At 45.7% G+C, this 20,000-nt stretch overlaps 2 protein-coding genes across 2 annotated transcripts in view; one reads left to right on the forward strand and one right to left on the reverse strand.

Annotated features, from left to right (window-relative positions):
- Positions 1-2,312: 2,312 nt before the first annotated feature.
- Positions 2,313-10,299, reverse strand: eri2 (ERI1 exoribonuclease family member 2). Its single transcript, XM_046837449.1, has 10 exons — positions 10,162-10,299; positions 10,027-10,088; positions 9,868-9,932; positions 9,667-9,747; positions 8,761-8,888; positions 5,141-5,294; positions 4,801-4,901; positions 4,090-4,171; positions 3,892-3,980; positions 2,313-3,726 (listed from the first exon to the last, which is right to left on the reverse strand). Exons 2-10 carry the CDS (start codon positions 10,047-10,049, stop codon positions 2,443-2,445), a joined length of 2,007 nt encoding a protein of 668 aa, XP_046693405.1. The 5' UTR covers positions 10,050-10,088; positions 10,162-10,299; the 3' UTR covers positions 2,313-2,442.
- LOC124378005 (RNA exonuclease 5-like) overlaps positions 10,248-20,000 on the forward strand; it is a 22,267-nt gene continuing 12,514 nt past the window's right edge. The window contains exons 1-14 of the mRNA XM_046837448.1: positions 10,248-10,346; positions 12,743-12,810; positions 13,028-13,086; positions 16,322-16,446; positions 16,568-16,694; positions 16,804-16,921; positions 17,012-17,122; positions 17,200-17,288; positions 17,403-17,518; positions 17,606-17,744; positions 18,500-18,594; positions 18,704-18,806; positions 18,879-18,970; positions 19,075-19,204. Coding sequence (XP_046693404.1) covers positions 12,771-12,810; positions 13,028-13,086; positions 16,322-16,446; positions 16,568-16,694; positions 16,804-16,921; positions 17,012-17,122; positions 17,200-17,288; positions 17,403-17,518; positions 17,606-17,744; positions 18,500-18,594; positions 18,704-18,806; positions 18,879-18,970; positions 19,075-19,204 — 1,344 coding nt within the window. The 5' untranslated portion in view covers positions 10,248-10,346; positions 12,743-12,770. The remainder of the gene's footprint in view (positions 10,347-12,742; positions 12,811-13,027; positions 13,087-16,321; positions 16,447-16,567; positions 16,695-16,803; positions 16,922-17,011; positions 17,123-17,199; positions 17,289-17,402; positions 17,519-17,605; positions 17,745-18,499; positions 18,595-18,703; positions 18,807-18,878; positions 18,971-19,074; positions 19,205-20,000) is intronic.

Genomic DNA, 20,000 nt, shown 5'->3' on the forward strand with positions numbered 1-20,000 from the left:
CCACAACCCCAACACATCTCTACCACAACTCCCACACAACCCCACACATCTCTACAACTCCCACACAACCCCAACACATCTCTACCCCAACACATCTCTACCACAACCCCAACACATCTCTACACAACTCCCACACAACCCCACACATCTCTACCACAACTCCCACAACCCCAACACATCTCTACCACAACTCCACACAACCCCACACATCTCTACCACAACTCCCACACAACCCCAACACATCTCTACCACAGCTCCCACACAACCCCAACACAACCCCAACACATCTCTACCACAACTCTCACACAACCCCAACACATCTCTACCACAACCCCAACACATCTCTACCACAACTCCAACACAACCCTAAAACATCTCTACCACAACACATCTCTACACAACTCCCACACACAACCCCAACACATCTCTACCACAACTCCCACACAACCCCAACACATCTCTCTACCACAACTCCCACACACAACCCCAACACATCTCTACCACAACTCCACACAACCCCAACACATCTCTACCACAACTCTCACACAACCCTAACACATCTCTACCACAACTCCAACACAACCCCAACACATCTCTACCACAACCTCACACAACCCCAACACATCTCTACCACAACTCCCACACAACCCTAACACATCTCTACCACAACTCCCACACAACCCCAACACATCTCTACCACAACTCCCACACAACCCCAACACATCTCTACCACAACACATCTCTACCACAACTCCCACACAACCCCAACACATCTCTACCACAACTCACACAACCCTAACACATCTCTACCACAACTCCCACACAACCCCAACACATCTCTACCACAACTCTCACACAACCCTAACACATCTCTACCACAACCTCACACAACCCCAACACATCTCTACCACAACCCCACACAACCCCAACACATCTCTACCACAACTCCCACACAACCCCAACACATCTCTACAACTCCCACACAACCCCAACACAACCCCAACACATCTCTACCACAACTCCCACACAACCCCAACACATCTCTACCACAACTCACACAACCCCAACACATCTCTACCACAACTCTCACACAACCCCAACACATCTCTACCCCAACACATCTCTACCACAACCCCAACACAACCCCAACACATCTCTACCACAACTCCCACACAACCCCAACACATCTCTACCACAACTCCCACACAACCCCAACACATCTCTACCCCAACACATCTCACACAACCCCAACACATCTACCACAACTCCCACACAACCCCAACACATCTCTACCACAGCTCCCACACAACCCCAAAACATCTCTACCACAACTCCCACACAACCCCAAAACATCTCTACCACAACTCACACAACCCCAACACATCTCTACCACAGCTCCCACACAACCCCAACACATCTCTACCACAACTCACACAACCCTAACACATCTCTACCACAACTCCCACACAACCCCAACACATCTCTACCACAACTCCCACACAACCCCAACACATCTCTACCACAACTCCCACACAACCCCAAAACATCTCTACCACAACCCCAAAACATCTCTACCACAACTCCCACAACCCCAACACATCTCTACCACAACTCCCACACAACCCCAACACATCTCTACCACACTGAAGTATCGTCTACAGAGTAATAATGATTAATTATTATAATTATTTCAAATTCAAATGTATTTTCCATCAAATCAACACAAACAATGAAACTGGATTTATAAATGGCTGTTTTAATGTGTCCTACAGAGGATTTCAACACAAACCCATTATAAATGTACAATCACATCTACACAAGAACATCAGGAACCGGACGCCAGTCAGTGAGTTTTCCAAATATACATTACATACATTTATACAGAAATTTACACTTTATTTCCATATCATTACATTACAGTGATAAGTTTATTCATGATTTTCTGCTTTTATTACAAATAACATTTAAACCTAAAACAGGAAATAAATTCATAATTTCATATTCAACACATTCATTCACACAGTAAATATACAGTACCACTGCCTCATACTGCCTGATTCAAAGACTGGGGTAGAGAGAGAGAGAGAGAGAGAGAGAGAGAGAGAGAGAGAGAGAGAGAGAGAGAGAGAGGTTTAGAGAGAAACTGGGGTAGAGAGAGAGAGAGAGAGAGACTGGGGTAAAGTGAGACAAGTGGAGAGAGAGAGAGAGAGAGAGAGAGAGAGAGAGAGAGAGAGCCAGCGGTAGAGTGAGACAGGTTTAGAGAGAAACTGGGGTAGAGAGAGAGAGACAAAGGTAGAGTGAGACCAGTAGAGAGAGAGAGATTGGGGTAGAGTGAGAGAGACTGGGGTCGAGAGAGACTGGAAGAGTGAGACTGGTAGAGAGAGAAACTGGGGTAGAGAGAGTGAGACTGGAAGAGTGAGACTGGTAGATAGTTAGAGGTGGTTATCGGAGGTTTCTGGACGTTGAAGGTCTCAGGTAGAAGCTCAGTGCTGCAGTGTTTTTGTTCTGTTCCGAGTGTTTTATCAGAGCCGACTCCCACTTAAAGAAACCACACCCATTATTATGAGAGGCAGAGTCTCGTCGTGTGGGGTTATGAGGCAGGGGGGCGGAGCTCCGCCTCTTGGTGCAGGTGTAGAAGCCCCGCCCATGGTTCGGCCCACCGTTACACACCATTAACCTCCTGGACCTTCGGCCACAATCACACAGAGGAGACGTGATCTTTACTCCACCTTTTTGAGGTGGGAGGGGCAACCGCTTAGAGGAGGAAGTGGAGGAAGCTGATTGGTTGGCAGAGAGTGTAGTGTGACATGACTGGTTGAGAGAGCGGGAGGAAAAGAGAGCTGATTTGTTGGGGAAAGCAGACATGACCTTAGTCTGGCCCTTTGGAGGTGGGAGGGGCAAGTGTTTAGAGGAGGAGAGTGATGATTGGTTAATAGAGAAAGAGGCGTGGCTTTGGTTGATAGAATAAGATGAGCGAGCAGATTGGTTTAGAGAGATATAGGAGAGAGCTGATTGGTTGAGGGAGACAGAGGAGAGCTTTGACTGGTCTACAGGGAGGGAGAAACAAGCTGATTGGTCGACAGAGACAGACGGCCGAGCTGATTGGTTAACTGTTAATGACAGATAAGAGGAAGGAACACAAAACACTGAAGAAGAAAGGGAGTGATGTGATTGGTCAGTATAGATGGAAAATGGGATTGGGGGAGTGGTTCTTCCGGCAGTCAGAGATCTGATAGGGTATTTAATAGAAGAAGGGGGGCTGGAATGAAGAGGGCGTGGCTTTGTTTTACACTCAGGAGAGGCGGAGTCATGGGGCAGGTTTTCAGAGGTGTCCTCTAATATCACGTCGTCATAGGAACCGGAATCTCCGAAATCTGTCACCACAAACTCCTCCAACCAATCAGACGCAAGCGTGTCCGGGTGTGACGTGTGTAACAGGGGAGATGTGTGTGATAAGTGTGACGTGTGTGTGAGGGCGGTGCCTGGGTGTGACGTGTGTGTGGTTCCTGTGTGTGAGGTGTGTGTGGTTCCTGTGTGTGAGGTTTGTGGGTGTGACGTGTGTGTGAGGGTGGTGGTGACACAGGACAGGACAGTGCCCTGGGGTACCAGACTGTGTGATGAGGTCACGGGGTCACACACTGTCTCTGTGTGTGTGTTGCTGATGTCCATCAGCTGCTTCTCTTTCCTCTCTTTACACACACCTCTCACACACACCTTCATCTGTACCTGTGAGAGAGAGAGAGAGAGAGAGAGAGAGAGAGAGAGAGAGAGAAAGAGAGTCAGTCAGACAGGAAGTTGAATGGTGTTTCCCGGAGAGTGGAATTCTGGGATTCCGAGGTCACCTGTGCAGGTGTGTGAGGGAGAGGAGAGGACCTGAAGGAGACCACTCACCCTGCTCACACACTTTGTTATTTTCATCATGCAGCCGTCTCTGATCATACGCCACGCCAACCGAGCTGTGTTCCGTGCATCGTCCAGACCTACACACACACACACACACACACACACACGAAAAGTTCTGAGAGTTAAATTCACATAGCTCTGTGTGTGTGTGTGTGTGTGTGTGTGTGTGTGTGTGTGTGTATATACCAGAGTGTTCTCGGCCGGAGAACTCAATGCCCAGGTCCTGCAGGGCTCCGTTAAGACCTTTGGGTTTGCGCTGGTAATAAATCTAAAAACATTTCGATTATTAACGTGAGTATAAACAGTGTATCTTAGAGAGGCGGAGTCTATCAGAAGTAAAGAGGGGCGGAGCTTCACCAATCTGTGAAACACTGACTACAAACTGTGGAACGATTTCAGAATAATGTTCAACATCAAACTGCAAAACGGTTGAATCTCATCATTACTTACAGAACATAATATTAAAAGTTTCAGAGAATCTGGAGAAAATCTCTGTGCACAAGGGACAAGAGGGAAAATCACTATTAGATGTTTATGATCTTTGGGCCCTCAGGGGCCACTGCATTTAAACCAGTGATGATTCTGTAATGGAAATCACTGCATGGACTCATGAACACCTCCAGAAAACATTGTCTGTGAACACAGTTTAAATCTCTATCATGCACAGAGAAGGCATGTGTGAACATGATCCAGAAAATCCAAATTCTAGATCCTTCACCCTCTGAAATCATTTAGTGCATCATGACATGAAAAATACAACAAAGGCTACAATCCTGCATCAGAAACATGCAGCACTTCAGCATCTGCTCTCCTCAGTTCCTAGATCTAAACATGATGCTACAGAGGAAAACCTGGTGCTTTAACAACTCTTGTGTGTGTGTGTGTGTGTGTGTGTACCCTGTACGTAGCTCGAAGGTCAATCCAGCTGTTCAGAACATTAGGTTTGTTGATCTGCTTGCGTTTACACTCGTACTGCAAACACACACCGAGATCCCAATCTGTGGGCACGCGCACACACACACACACACACACACACACACACGTACCACCAGTAACCCTACTGTATAATAAAAGAGAGACTAGAAACAGCAGCAGCAGCAGTGGAGAGGTGCAGAACAGCACAATATGATTATTATAATATCAGTGCTGATGAAAACATGGATGTGTATGAAGCAACAACAGCATTCAGAGTGACTGTGTGTGTGTGTGTGTGTGTGTGTGTGTGTGTGTGTTTTACCTGACCAGGTGAGGAATGCACAGGGTTTCCCTGCTGTGGAGGTGTGTGTGTTATCTCTCAGGAACACCACGTCTCTCTCCTGATGCAGTGTGTGAAGCCAGCGTGTAAATCTGGACAAACAGATCTGAAGAGGAAGCCCCGCCTCCACCTGCTCCTGTGGACCAATCACAGATCGACATCGTAATATACACTTGTGTAATACTGGGGTGCCAATACTTCTGAATCCGTGTAAAGGTGCGCGTGTTAGTTTGTAAGTGTGTGAGAAAGTGTGCGAGTGAGTGTGTGTGTGTGTGTGTGCACATGTGTACCGATGTTATACTGTTGAGTGTGTGTAAGTGTGTGTGTGTGTGTGTGTGTGTGCACGTGTGCGCATGTGTACCAGTGTTATACTGTTGAGTGTGTGTAAGTGTGTGTGTGTGTGTACGCATGTGTAAAGGTGTTATACTGTTAAGTGTGTGTAAGTGTGTGTGTGTGTATGCATGTGTACCGTGTTATACTGTTGAGTGTGTGTAAGTGTGTGTGTGTGTGTGTGTGTGTGTGTGTGTGTGTGTGTGTGTTATACTGTTAAGTGTGTGTGTGTGTATGCATGTGTACTGGTGTTATACTGTTGAGTGTGTGTGTGTGTGTGTGTGTGTGTGTGTGTGTGTGTGTGTGTGTGTGTGTGTGTACGCATGTGTAAAGGTGTTATACTGTTATGTGTGTGTGTGTGTATGCATGTGTACTGGTGTTATACTGTTGAGTGTGTGTGTGTGTGTGTGTGTGTGTGTGTGTGTACGCAGCGCATGTACCGTGTTATACTGTTGAGTGTGTGTGTGTGTGTGTGTGTGTGTGTGTGTGTGTGTGTGTGTACGTGTGCGCATGTGTACCGTGTTATACTGTTGAGTGTGTGTAAGTGTGTGTGTGTGTGTGTGTGTGTGTGTGTGTACGTGCGCATGTGTACCGTGTTATACTGTTGAGTGTGTGTAAGTGTGTGTATACGTGTGTGTGTACGTGCGCATGTGTACGTGTGCGCGTACGTGTGCGCATGTGTACCGGTGTTATACTGTTGAGTGTGTGTAAGTGTGTGTGTATGCGTGTGTGTGTGTATGCAGCGCATGTGTACCGTGTTATACTGTTGAGTGTGCAAGTGTGTGTGTGTGTGTGTGCATGTGTACCGTGTTATGCTGTTGAGTGTGTGTGTGTGTGTGTGTGTGTACGTGTGCGCATGTGTACCGGTGTTATGCTGTTGAGTGTGTGTAAGTGTGTGTGTGTGTGTGTGTGTGTGTGTGTGTGTGTGTGTGTACGTATGCATGTGTACCAGTGTTATACTGTTGAGTGTGTGTGTGTGTGTATACGTGTGTGTGTGTGCAGCGCATGTGTACCGGTGTTATACTGTTGAGTGTGTGCAAGTGTGTGTGTGTACGTGTGCGCGTACGTGTGCGCATGTGTACCGGTGTTATACTGTTGAGTGTGTGCAAGTGTGTGTGTGTACGTGTGCGCATGTGTACCAGTGTTATACTGTTGAGTGTGTACGTGTGTGTGTATACGTGTGTGTGTGTGTGTGTGTGTGTGTTATACTGTTGAGTGTGTGTAAGTGTGTGTGTGTGTGTGTGTACGCAGCGCATGTACCGGTGTTATACTGTTGAGTGTGTGTAAGTGTGTGTGTGTGTGTGTGTGTACGCAGCGCATGTGTACCAGTGTTATACTGTTGAGTGTGTGTGTGCGTGTGTGTGTGTGTGTGTGTGTGTGTACGCAGCGCATGTGTACCAGTGTTATACTGTTGTGTGTGTGTGTGGTGTGTGTGTGTGTGTGTGTGTGTGTGTGTGTGTGTGGTGTGTGTGTGTGTGTGTAACCTTTCCTTTCTAAATCTCTGAACGCACTGTTTTTAACCAACTGTCTGTCTATCTCTCACAGAACAACCTCCACGATCCGAACCAGTCTGGGTTCAAAGCGCACATTCCACAGAGACGGCCCTATTGGCTGTTTTTGAGAAACTACATGCTGCTGCAAGTGTGTGTGTGTAAGTGTGTGTGTGCATGTGTACCGTGTTATACTGTTGAGTGTGTACGTGTGTGTGTACGCAGCATGTGTACCAGTGTTATACTGTTAAGTGTGTGTGTGTAAGTGTGTGTGTGTGGGTCACTAACATCTGGCTATGTACCAACTACCTTCAAGCAAGCAAGGGTCATTCCTATCTTGAAGAAACCGGCTCTGGATCCATCAGACATCAACAACTACAGACCGGTATCACTCCTTTCCTTTCTTTCTAAATCTCTGGAACGCACTGTTTTTAACCAACTGTCTGTCTATCTCTCACAGAACAACCTCCACGATCCGAACCAGTCTGGGTTCAAAGCGCACATTCCACAGAGACGGCCCTATTGGCTGTTTCTGAGAAACTACATGCTGCTCGGTCAGCCAAGCTGTCATCTGTACTTATCTTTCTGGACCTTTCAGCAGCATTTGACACAGTCAACCACAAGACACTTTTGTCAACCCTCAAGAGCCTTGGTATCTGCGGAACAGCATGGGAATGGTTTGCTTCCTACCTGGAAGGTCGCTCATACCAGGTAACATGGAGGGGATCCACATCTGCCCCATGCAGACTCACCACTGGTGTCCCACAAGGCTCGGTACTTGGTCCCCTCCTTTTCTCCCTCTATACCCACTCCATTGGTGAAGTCATATCCTCACATGGGTTTTCTTATCACTGCTATGCAGATGACACTCAACTCATCTTTTCTTTCCTCCATCAGATACCACAGCTTCCGCTCGGATCTCAGCATGCTTGTCAGACATATCTTTATGGATGAGGGCTCACCAACTTAAACTCAACCCCAGCAAAACAGAACTGCTGGTCATCCCAAGTGATTCATCTCCAGGTCAAGATCTACAAATAACACTTCATGACTCTCTGCTCTCCCCTTCAGCCACTGCTCGTAACCTTGGGGTAACTATGGACAATGAACTGTCTTTTTTCCCCACATATCGCTAATGTTGCTCGTTCTTGTCGATTTCTTCTCTATAACATCCGAAGGATTCGACCATTTCTGTCCATACGAGGGTTGACAAAAGTGTCTTGTGGTTGACTGTGTCAAATGCTGCTGAAAGGTCCAGAAAGATAAGTACAGATGACAGCTTGGCTGACCGAGCAGCATGTAGTTTCTCAGAAACAGCCAATAGGGCCGTCTCTGTGGAATGTGCCGCTTTGAACCCAGACTGGTTCGGATCGTGGAGGTTGATCTGTGAGAGATAGACAGACAGACAGTTGGTTAAAAACAGTGCGTTCCAGAGATTTAGAAAGAAAGGAAAGGAGTGATACCGGTCTGTAGTTGTTGATGTCTGATGGATCCAGAGCCGGTTTCTTCAAGATAGGAATGACCCTTGCTTGCTTGAAGGTAGTTGGTACATAGCCAGATGTTAATGACCCATTGATGATTGTGGAGATGAAGGGCAGGAGATGTGGATGCTCCTGCGGGTGTGTGTGTGTGTGTGTACCTGTGTGATACCTGTGTGATACCTGTGTGATACCTGTGTGATACCGTGAGTTCAGTACAGAAGGAGGAGAGATGTGGATGCTCCTGCGGGTGTGTGTGTGTGTGTGTGTGTGTGTGTGTGTGTGTGTGTGTGTGTGTGTGTACCTGTGTGATACCGGTGAGTTCTGTACAGAAGGAGGAGAGATGTGGATGCTCCTGCGGCTGGACGTACGAGTGGAACTCAGACTCTATCAGTCCTGTGTGTGTGTTCATCAATACAGCAGGGAACTCAACTACAATCAGAGCAAGACACACATTAACACACATGAGAAGATCTGAGGAGAAGTGAGAGAGTCGAGGTGGTGTTAAGAGATTTGGGACAATGTGAAGAGATTTATGGAACAGTAAACCATCATGGGGAAAAGTGAGGAGATTTAGGGAGAATTATGGAGATTTCAGAGAATGTTGAGAGATTTGTGCAGACAAAGATTTGTAAGAACCTGAAGAAATCTGGGGCAACATGAGATTTGGGGAGGAGTCAGGAAATTGGTGGAAGATGGAATTGGAAGTGTGGAGAGTCGTGAAACAGTAAGGAGTCTCTGGGAGAACTGAGGAGACTGGAGGAGGTATGAGGAAGGTTTGAGTGATGTGGAGATGGAGACATGTGAGGGGATTTGGGGAGACAAAGAAAGTTTTGAGTAAGCGTGAAGAGTCTTGAAAAGTCAAGAGATTTCAAAAGTAGTGAGGACTTGAGAAGAATTGAGGAAAGCTGAGATGTGAAAATATTTGGGGAGAAGCAAAAAGATATGGAGAAAAAGATTTGGGAAGAAGCCAAGAGATTTGAGGTGATGTTAGCAAATTGAGGAAAAGTGAGGAGATTTGGGGAGACATGAAAAGATTCGAGGAGAAGTGAGAAGATTCGAGGAGAGTTAATTAGAAGTGAGAACGTCTAATGGAGGAAACAAGGAGAAGTGAAGAGATTCAAGGAGAAGTTACGAGACGTGGGGAGATGTGAAGAAATTTGAGAAGTTGTGAAAAAAAGTTGAAACAGTCCATATAAGCAGGACTCACTGATCTCCTGTCCATAGCTGTTCTTCTCCTTCCAGCATGTCGACTCAAAGTCTATAATGATCAGATACGAGAAAAGCTGATCTGTACACACACACACACACACACACACACACACACACACACACAGTTAGTGAAAGGACAGAAACTATGGTGAGGTGTGTGTGTGTGTGTGTGTGTGTGTGTGTGTGTGTGTGTTCTTACTTGAAGCAGGTGTGTGTGTGAGTGAGCTGGAGGATGTTGTGCGCTTCCTGATCAACCCCAACTCCCTAATTGATAGAAACACACACACACACTGACTGTAATACTGAAGATTACACAGAGTGTGTGTGTGTGTGTGTGTGTGTGTGTGTGTGTGTGTACTTTGCCAGTCTCTTTGTTGTCATGGTGTTGGGTCTCAGAATCAGCTATATCTTTCTGTACACCTTAAATAAACAAGACACCATTATGTTTATCAAAGAACAAGTTACAGTATCATCATCATCTCTTTGATCTTACCGTCTTCTTTGATCTTTGATCGGTTGTACAGCTCTACGCCATTGTCGCGGGGAATATTTAAAAGCGCCACTTCCGCATTGCGTCACTTCCGCTATCGGGTGCTCTGAGTTCGACTGTGCATGTCTGCTCAGGCTGAACAATGGATACACACACACACACACACACACACACACGTGGTCCCACCGGTAAGTTACTGCTACATAATATGTACACAAATTGTACAGATTGTGTAATAGAACATGTACATTCTATACACTATAACACAACACTCATGAGTCTAATAGCACATGCGCAGTGTACTGAATAATCACTTACTGTGTGTCTGTCTGTGTTACTGTGTGTCTGTGTTACTGTGTGTCTGTCTGTGTTACTGTGTGTCTGTCTGTGTTACTGTGTGTGTGTTACTGTGTGTCTGTCTGTGTTACTGTGTGTCTGTCTGTGTTACTGTGTGTCTGTGTTACTGTCTGTCTGTCTGTCTGTCTGTCTGTTACTGTGTCTGTGTTACTATGTGTCTGTCTGTCTGTGTTACTGTGTTACTGTCTGTCTGTGTTACTGTCTGTCTGTGTTACTGTGTGTCTGTGTGTGTCTGTCTGTGTTACTGTGTGTCTGTCTGTGTTACTGTGTGTCTGTGTTACTGTCTGTCTGTGTTACTGTGTCTGTCTGTCTGTGTTACTGTGTGTCTATCTGTCTGTGTTACTGTCTGTCTGTGTTACTGTCTGTCTGTGTTACTGTGTGTCTGTCTGTCTGTGTTACTGTGTGTCTATCTGTGTTACTGTCTGTCTGTGTTACTGTCTGTCTGTTACTGTGTGTCTGTCTGTCTGTGTGTACTGTGTGTCTGTCTGTCTGTGTTACTGTGTCTGTGTTACTGTGTGTCTGTCTGTCTGTGTTACTGTGTGTCTGTGTCTGTCTGTGTTACTGTGTGTCTGTCTGTCTGTGTTACTGTGTCTGTGTTACTGTGTGTCTGTGTCTGTCTGTGTTACTGTGTGTCTGTGTGTGTCTGTCTGTTACTGTGTGTCTGTGTTACTGTGTGTGTCTGTCTGTCTGTCTGTCTGTGTTACTGTGTGTCTGTGTTACTGTGTGTCTGTGTTACTGTGTGTCTGTGTTACTGTGTGTCTGTCTGTCTGTGTTACTGTGTGTCTGTGTTACTGTGTGTCTGTGTTACTGTGTGTCTGTCTGTCTGTGTTACTGTGTGTCTGTGTTACTGTGTTACTGTGTCTGTCTGTGTTACTGTGTGTCTGTGTTACTGTGTGTCTGTGTTACTGTGTGTCTGTGTTACTGTGTGTCTGTGTTACTGTGTGTGTCTGTGTGTCTGTGTTACTATGTGTCTGTGTTACTGTGTCTGTCTGTCTGTGTTACTGTGTGTTTGTGTTACTGTGTGTCTGTGTGTCTATCTGTGTTACTGTGTGTCTGTGTCTGTCTGTGTTACTGTGTGTCTGTCTGTGTTAATGTGTCTGTGTGTCTGTCTGTCTGTGTTACTGTGTGTCTGTCTGTGTTACTGTGTGTGTCTGTGTGTCTGTGTTACTGTGTGTCTGTCTGTCTGTGTTACTGTGTGTCTGTGTTACTGTGTGTCTGTGTTACTGTGTGTCTGTGTTACTGTGTGTCTGTCTTTCTGTGTTACTGTGTGTTTGTGTTACTGTGTGTCTATGTGTCTGTCTGTGTTACTGTGTGTCTGTGTTACTGTCTGTGTTACTGTGTGTCTGTCTGTGTTACTGTGTGTGTCTGTCTGTGTTAATGTGTGTCTGTGTGTCTGTCTGTCTGTGTTACTGTGTGTCTGTGTTACTGTGTGTCTGTCTGTCTGTGTTACTGTGTGTCTGTCTGTGTCTGTGTGTCTGTTACTGTGTCTGTCTGTCTGTCTGTCTGTGTTACTGTGTGTTTGTGTTACTGTGTGTCTGTGTGTCTGTCTGTGTTACTGTGTGTCTGTGTGTCTGTCTGTGTTACTGTGTGTCTGTCTGTGTTAATGTGTGTCTGTGTCTGTCTGTCTGTGTTACTGTGTTACTGTGTCTGTCTGTCTGTGTTACTGTGTGTGTGTGTCTGTGTCTGTGTTACTGTGTGTCTGTGTGTCTGTTTTACTGTGTGTCTGTGTTACTGTGTGTCTGTGTTACTGTGTGTCTGTGTTACTGTGTGTCTGTCTTTCTGTGTTACTGTGTGTTTGTGTTACTGTGTGTCTATGTGTCTGTCTGTGTTACTGTGTGTCTGTGTGTCTGTCTGTGTTACTGTGTGTCTGTCTGTGTTACTGTGTGTCTGTCTGTGTTAATGTGTGTCTGTGTGTCTGTCTGTCTGTGTTACTGTGTGTCTGTGTTACTGTGTGTCTGTCTGTCTGTGTTACTGTGTGTCTGTCTGTGTGTCTGTTACTGTGTGTCTGTCTGTCTGTGTTACTGTGTGTCTGTGTTACTGTGTGTCTGTGTTACTGTGTGTCTGTCTGTCTGTGTTACTGTGTGTCTGTCTGTCTGTGTTACTGTGTGTGTGTATGTGTTACTGTCTGTCTGTCTCTGTGTTATTGTTTGCCTGTGTGTGTGTGTGTGTGTGTGTGTGTGTGTGTGTGTGTGTGTGTGTGTGTGTGTGTGTGTGTGTGTGTCTCTAGGTAACAGTGTCTGTAATTCCTGGAGGTGATGATGGGTTTTAAACAGAAGCGAGGCTCCTCTGTGTCGTGTATGTAAAATTATATCTTTATAAATGATCTCTCTGTTGTTTTGTTTGAAAGTATTAGACAGATTTTCTTATCCTGACTGACCTACACTGATACTCCTGAGCAGGTGGGGGTCAAGGGCCTTACTCAGGGGCCCCAGGGTGCCATCTCAATGTTGCTGGGATTAACTCATGACCTTCTAATAAGATGATTCCCCATCTCTCTCTCTCTCTCTCTCAGTGTGTGATGTGGTGTGTAAGAAGTTGAAGGTGAATGGAGAACATGATGATCCCCTACAGGTTAGTGATTACAGTGGAACCCACTGATCTTGACCTCGGGTAACTCGCCAAACCTAATAAGTCGACGTTTTTGAAGTGGAACCGCAAAATTCTCACTTGGTATTTTTTAATCGGTTATGTAGATTTTTTTTTATGTCGCCGAACCCTAATATCTCTAACACAAGGGGGAAAAGATTTGCCACTTAATTCAATTCAATTCAATTCATTTTTATTTGTATAGCGCTTTTAACAATGAACATTGTCTCAAAGCAGCTTTACACAGATAATGTGGTGATTAAACATAAATATGTTCTTTGTAAGTATGTTTGTCCCTGATGAGCAACTGTGGCAAGGAAAAACTCCCCGAGATGGCATAAGGAAGAAACCTTGAGAGGAACCAGACTCAAGAGGGAACCCATCCTCATCTGGGTTGCACCAAATGTCCATTTGAAGCAGATATACAAAGTTGCGGGGTACAGTGATGATGATCAGAAGCAAACTGCACTCCCGAGTCAGTGCAGCAGACCGCCGACACCAACTACAGTCAATCCGTCCTCAAAGCACCCGTTCTACTCCGGAATTAAGAGACCGTCCCGAGCTGCACAGAAGTGTGAAGATCCAAGGAGGGAGAGGGGCAGGAACACTGGTCACTGGAGCCTCAGGAGCATGTTTAACTCGACCGAAAGAGAGAGAGAGAGAGAGAGAGAGAGAGGGTGACGGGAAGAGAAGGATATGGATTATTAAGTGTAACTATTGGTGTATGAAAGTTAATGTCACTGTGCAGTTTGGACTCCGGCAAGACTCGCTATGGCAGCATAACTAAAAGGGAGAACCAGAAGGTAACACAGACATGAGGGATCTCTGGGATGAGGCGACCCACCACACCACCGTCAACAAACCTGAGTGAGCGTGTGAATGTGAGGGGCGACAGCATACAAATATACCAGTTCACCAAACACTCTATATCCATGTTCCTCCAGATCTGTGCCTTTACCTAAGAAAATCTACTGATAAAAGGCTTGACTAAATAAATAAGTTTTCAACCTCGACTTGAACACTGAGACTGTGTCTGAGTCCCGAACACTGATTGGAAGGCTGTTCCATAACTGTGGGGCTTTATAAGAGAAAGATCTGCCCCCTGCTGTAGTCTTCATTATTTGAGGAACCAACAGATAGCCAGCACCTTTTGATCTAAGTAGGCGTGGAGGATCATACTGGTACAGAAGTTCACTCAGATACTGCGGTGCGAGACCGTTAAGTGCTTTATACGTCAGTAGTAATATTTTATAATCAATGCGAGATTTGATTGGGAGCCAGTGTAGACTGATTAAAACAGGGGTGATGTGGTCATATTTCCTAGATCTAGTGAGGACCCTTGCTGCTGCATTCTGGACTAACTGAAGCTTATTGATGCACTTACCGCACACCCAGACAGTAAAGCGTTACAGTAGTCTAATCTAGAAGTAACAAAAGCATGAACCAGTTTTTCTGCATCCTGTAACGACATCATATTTCTAATCTTAGCAATATTTCTAAGGTGAAAGAAGGCGATTCTGGTGATATTATTCACGTGAGACTCAAAGGAAAGACTCGGGTCAATAATCACACCAAGGTCTTTGACAGCCGTACATGCTGAAACAGAAACACCATCCAGAGATGCTACGTAATCGGAAAGTTTACTTCTAGCTGCATGTGGTCCTAGTAAAAGTACTTCCGTCTTATCTGAGTTGAGCAGAAGAAAGTTATTACATCCACTGTCTAATGTCCTTTACACACTTCTCAACATTGTTAAGCTGATCTCTCATCTGGCTTTGCTGAAATATACAGCTGTGTGTCATCAGCATAGCAATGGAAGCGAATCCCATGTTTATGAATAATTTCACCAAGAGGCAGCATATATAAAGAGAAAAGCAGTGGGCCTAAGACAGATCCTTGAGGAACACCAAACTTTACCTCATAGAGCGTGGAGAACTCACCATTTACATCCACAAACTGATAGCGATCAGTCAAATAAGACCTGAGCCAAGAGAGAGCTGTTCCCTTTATTCCTACAACATTCTCAAGTCTAGCAAGCAGTATAGTGTGATCAATGGTGTCAAAAGCTGCACTAAGGTCGAGCAAAACAAGTAAGGAGACAAAACCCTGATCAGAGGCCAATAACAGGTCATTTACCACCTTAACTAGCGCCGTCTCTGTGCTATGATGAGGCCGAAATCCTGACTGATACATTTCAAAAATGTTATTCATAATGTCGGGTATGTCGGGAATGTCGGGAATCCCCCTGCCACGCCCCCTTCGGTGGCGGCATTCCCCAAAGCACCCTGCTTTTTCTCCCGTGTGCTCGTCGCAGTCATGCTGATCACACACACCTGACTCTCATTCACTCACTCATCCCATCTCCTATTTAAGCCCCTCACCTCCACACACTCGCGGTCCGTTATTGTTTGTGCATGATGGTATGTGTTGGTTCATGGCGGTCTGTGTAATCGCGTCTACGTATCCCGCTTCATTACCCTTCTTCTCGTACTCCGCATTCTCTCTCGCTCCCCGGATTCCCCCGATCCTGCTGTTTTCCATCTTCACGCTGTCTGCACCACGTTTATCCGTTGCTGCCCAGCGCTGCGCTTTCCATAGCGCGGATCCGTGGATTCTCTACACCAACTGTCTCTGCTTTCACAGAACTTGGTGGACGGCGCTCCCGGAGCGCAGCACTGGATATTACTGCTTCACTACAAGTACTGGTGGATTCTCTCCTGAGTCTCAATAAACTCTGTTTGTGTTTACTTCTGCTTCCGGCTCCTTATCCGCATTACAGGTTTTCTTGAACCGCATGACCAATCAAACAAATCACAACAACGCTGTTGTGTAAAAAAACCTCCAAAAACACGTGCATGCAAACTCATTTATTAACACACATCATGTACATAGACATTTCAAGCACGTTAATGTACTGCCGCCATTTTGATTTTCGTTTATCTCGATCATCGGTTACCTCCACGCTTTTTGGCGACCCCCTAGGACATCGACATAACCGGGTTCCACTGTATTTCTGTTACACCTGTTCCCTCTTCAACCACCCCAACCCCAAGTACCCCAAGTACCTTAATCCCAAGTACCTCAACCCCAATTATCCTAATCCCAAGTACCCCAACACCAAGCACTTCAATCCCAAGTACCCTAACCCAAAGAAAACTAACATCAAGTACTCCAACCCCAAGAACCCCAACTTCAAGTACCACTTTTTTTGTATTTTCAGGATGAGGAACCTCCCGGTCTCTCTCGTCCTGCTGATCAGCTCTGTGGCACGATCAGTGTGAAGGACGTGTCTGACTTACTGCAGTACATCACGCTGAGGAAACACCATGATGTGAAGAAACCCAGGTCTCTCTCTCTCTCTCTCTCTCTCTCACACACACTCAAACTGAAGTTTTTTGTATGATTTCTTTACAAGTGCACTACATGGTGTATGAAGTGTGTTTGTGTGTGTGTGTGGGGGTTGCAGATGGTGTCATCTCCATCAGGAGGACAGGGTGGAGAAGGTGCACATGGTTGTGCTGGAGGGCGTGTCCCAGCTCCACTTCTACACGTACTATTCACAGTTTAAACATCTTCGCTCCAAGTACACTACTGTAAGGCACTGAGTGTGTGGATTGAGACACAGCGTGTGTGTGTGTGTGTGTGTGTGTGTGATTGGCCGACACTGTGATATCATTGTGTTTTTTCATTTCCCCTTAACAGAGATGTACCTTAGCGCCCCCTTCAGGTGACCTCCTGTCTGATCTGTTCGACACGGAACTCTCGGCTCCTGATGTCTCATTTGTGTCTGGATCAGAGCTCCACACAGCGCCACCTGCAGGTCTGTCCACTCACACTGGAGTTACGTTTGATATTTAATGATACTGAGCTTTGTGTGTGTGTGTGTGTGTGTGTGTGTGTGTGTGTGTAGCCTATGTGTGCAGTCACCCAGTGGTCCGGCACTATGGGATGAAGATGAAGGGGATGAGCAGCTACCTGCTGACTGAGCAGGAGAGGATTAAAAAGAACTTTCCTGTAAAAGGTGAGAGGAATTATTTAAGCAAATTAATTAATCAATTCTTTAATCATTAATAACAGGTTCCTGTGTATGCTGTACAGGTGGGCGGGGCTTTGAGTCGTTTGTCTGCACACAGACTGATGATCATGTGACCGACTGCAGCCCTCTGTACGGTCTGGACTGTGAGATGGTGAGACATGCAGGAGGAACACCACCACCACCCATAATGCACATGGAGAAAGAAATATAGCAGCATGAAGGAGTGTGTGTGTGTGTGTGTGTGTGTGTGTGTGTGTGTTTTCAGTGTATCACACAGCAAGGTCCGGAGTTGACCCGTGTTGCCATGGTGACCAGCAGTGGGCAGTGTGTATTAGACGAGCTGGTCAAACCATTTAACACCATCATCAACTACTGCACCAGGTATCTCACACACACACACACACACACACACACACACACACACACACACACACACACACACAGACAGGTCTGATGTTCCTGTGTCAGGTTCTCAGGGATCACACGCTCCATGCTGAAGAACGTAACCACAAGACTTCATGATGTCCAGAGGAAACTCCTGACTCTGTTGCCACCAAACGCGGTGCTGGTCGGACACTCACTTGAACACGACCTGCACGCCCTCAGAGTGAGTCTGTCTGTCTGTCTGTCCGACTGTCTGTTCTACTGTTGATCTGTCTGTCTGTCTGTCTGTCTGTTCTACTGTTTATCTGTCCGTCCTACTGTCTGTCTGTCTGACTGTCTGTTCTACTGTTTGTCTGTCTGTTCTACTGTTTATCTGTCTGTCCTACAGTCCGTCTGACTGTCTGTTCTACTGTTTATCTGTCTGTTCTACTGTTTATCTGTCTGTCCTACTGTCTGTCTGACTGTCTGTTCTACTGTTTATCTGTCTGTCTGACTGTCTGTTCTACTGTTTATCTGTCTGTCCGACTGTCTGTGCTACTGTTTATCTGTCTGTCTGACTGTCTGTTCTACTGTTTATCTGTCTGTCCGACTGTCTGTGCTACTGTTTATCTGTCTGTCTGACTGTCTGTTCTACTGTTTATCTGTCTGTCTGACTGTCTGTTCTACTGTTTATCTGTCTGTCTGACTGTCTGTGCTACTGTTTATCTGTCTGTCTGACTGTCTGTTCTACTGTTTATCTGTCTGTCTGACTGTCTGTTCTACTGTTTATCTGTCTGTCCGACTGTCTGTCTGACTGTCTGTGTGTCTTTCTTTCTGTATGACTCTCACCATCTGTCCGTCTGTCTGTCTGTCTGTCTCACTGTTTGTCTGTCTGTTTTATTGAAGCTATAATGTTAGTATGTGTAAGTTACAAATCACTAATCGGTGTGTGTGTGTGTGTGTGTGTGTGTGTGTGTGTGTGTGTGTGTGTGTGTCTAGCTGATCCACCCACACGTAATAGACACATCAGTGCTTTACCGCAGAGAGTTTGGACAGAAATTCAAGCTGAAACTTTTAGCCGATGTCATTCTGAAGTAAGGCATACACACACACACAACATCTATCTGTTAACTATAGTAAACGTGTGTGTGTGTGTGTGTGTGTGTGTATATATATATATAAATATGTATGTGTGTGTGTAAGGAGAGAGATTCAGAGTGAACAGAACAGGGGTCATGACCCATGTGAGGATGCATGTGCTGCACTGGACCTCGCTCACTATTTCATTAACAAGGGACCAAGACAGGTACTACACTACCCATAATCCCTCACTGACACGACACTACACTACCCATAGCCCCTCCCCCCTCTCTTTCAGGTTGTTGAATGCCATCTTCAGGATCTTTGGGGAACTGAACCTTCTCCTGTAAATGAAGTTCTGATTGAATCAATAAACAAACACACTGCTAGGTGTGTATCAAACTCTCTCTCTCTCTCTCTCTCTCTGTCTCACACACACACACACACACACACACACACACACACACACACACACTGATTGGTTGTGTCTCCAGGTCTTTCCTGTTTGGACACGCCCTCCATAAGGCCGGTGTACCAGCTCTGGTTCTTGGCCAATCAGATTTTCTTAACAGTGTCTCCTCCAATCATCTGTGGCGTAGACATTACTCTAACTCTGATAAAGAGGTAAGACACACACACACACACACACACACACACACACACACACATTTACACACACACACACATTTGCATGTACACACACACACACATTTGCATGTACACACACACACACACACACACACACACACATACAGTGAGGAAAATAAGTATTTGAACACCCTGCTATTTTGCAAGTTCTCCCACTTAGAAATCATGGAGGGTCTGAAATTGTCATCGAGGTGCATGTCCACTGTGAGAGACATAATCTAAAAAAATCCAGAAATCACAATGTATGATTTTAAAGTATTTATTTGTATGATACAGCTGCAAATAAGTATTTGAACACCTGTCTATCAGCTAGAATTCTGACCCTCAAAGACCTGTTAGTCTGCCTTTAAAATGTCCACCTCCACTACATTTATTATCCTAAATTAGATGCACTTGTTTGAGGTCGTTAGCTGCAGAAAGACACCTGTCCACCCCATACAATCAGTAAGAATCCAACTACTAACATGGCTAAGACCAAAGAGCTGTCCAAAGACACTAGAGACAAAATTGTACACCTCCACAAGGCTGGAAAGGGCTACGGGAAATTGCCAAGCAGCTTGGTGAAAAAGGTCCACTGTTGGAGCAATCATTAGAAAATGGAAGAAGCTAAACATGACTGTCAATCTCCTCGGACTGGGGCTCCATGCAAGATCTCACCTCGTGGGGTCTCAATGATCCTAAGGAAGGTGAGAATTCAGCCCAGAACTACACGGGAGGAGCTGGTCAATGACCTGAAAAGAGCTGGGACCACCGTTTCCAAGGTTACTGTTGG

Source organism: Silurus meridionalis, chromosome 24 (genome assembly GCF_014805685.1).
Source record: "Silurus meridionalis isolate SWU-2019-XX chromosome 24, ASM1480568v1, whole genome shotgun sequence".
NCBI lineage: Eukaryota > Metazoa > Chordata > Actinopteri > Siluriformes > Siluridae > Silurus > Silurus meridionalis.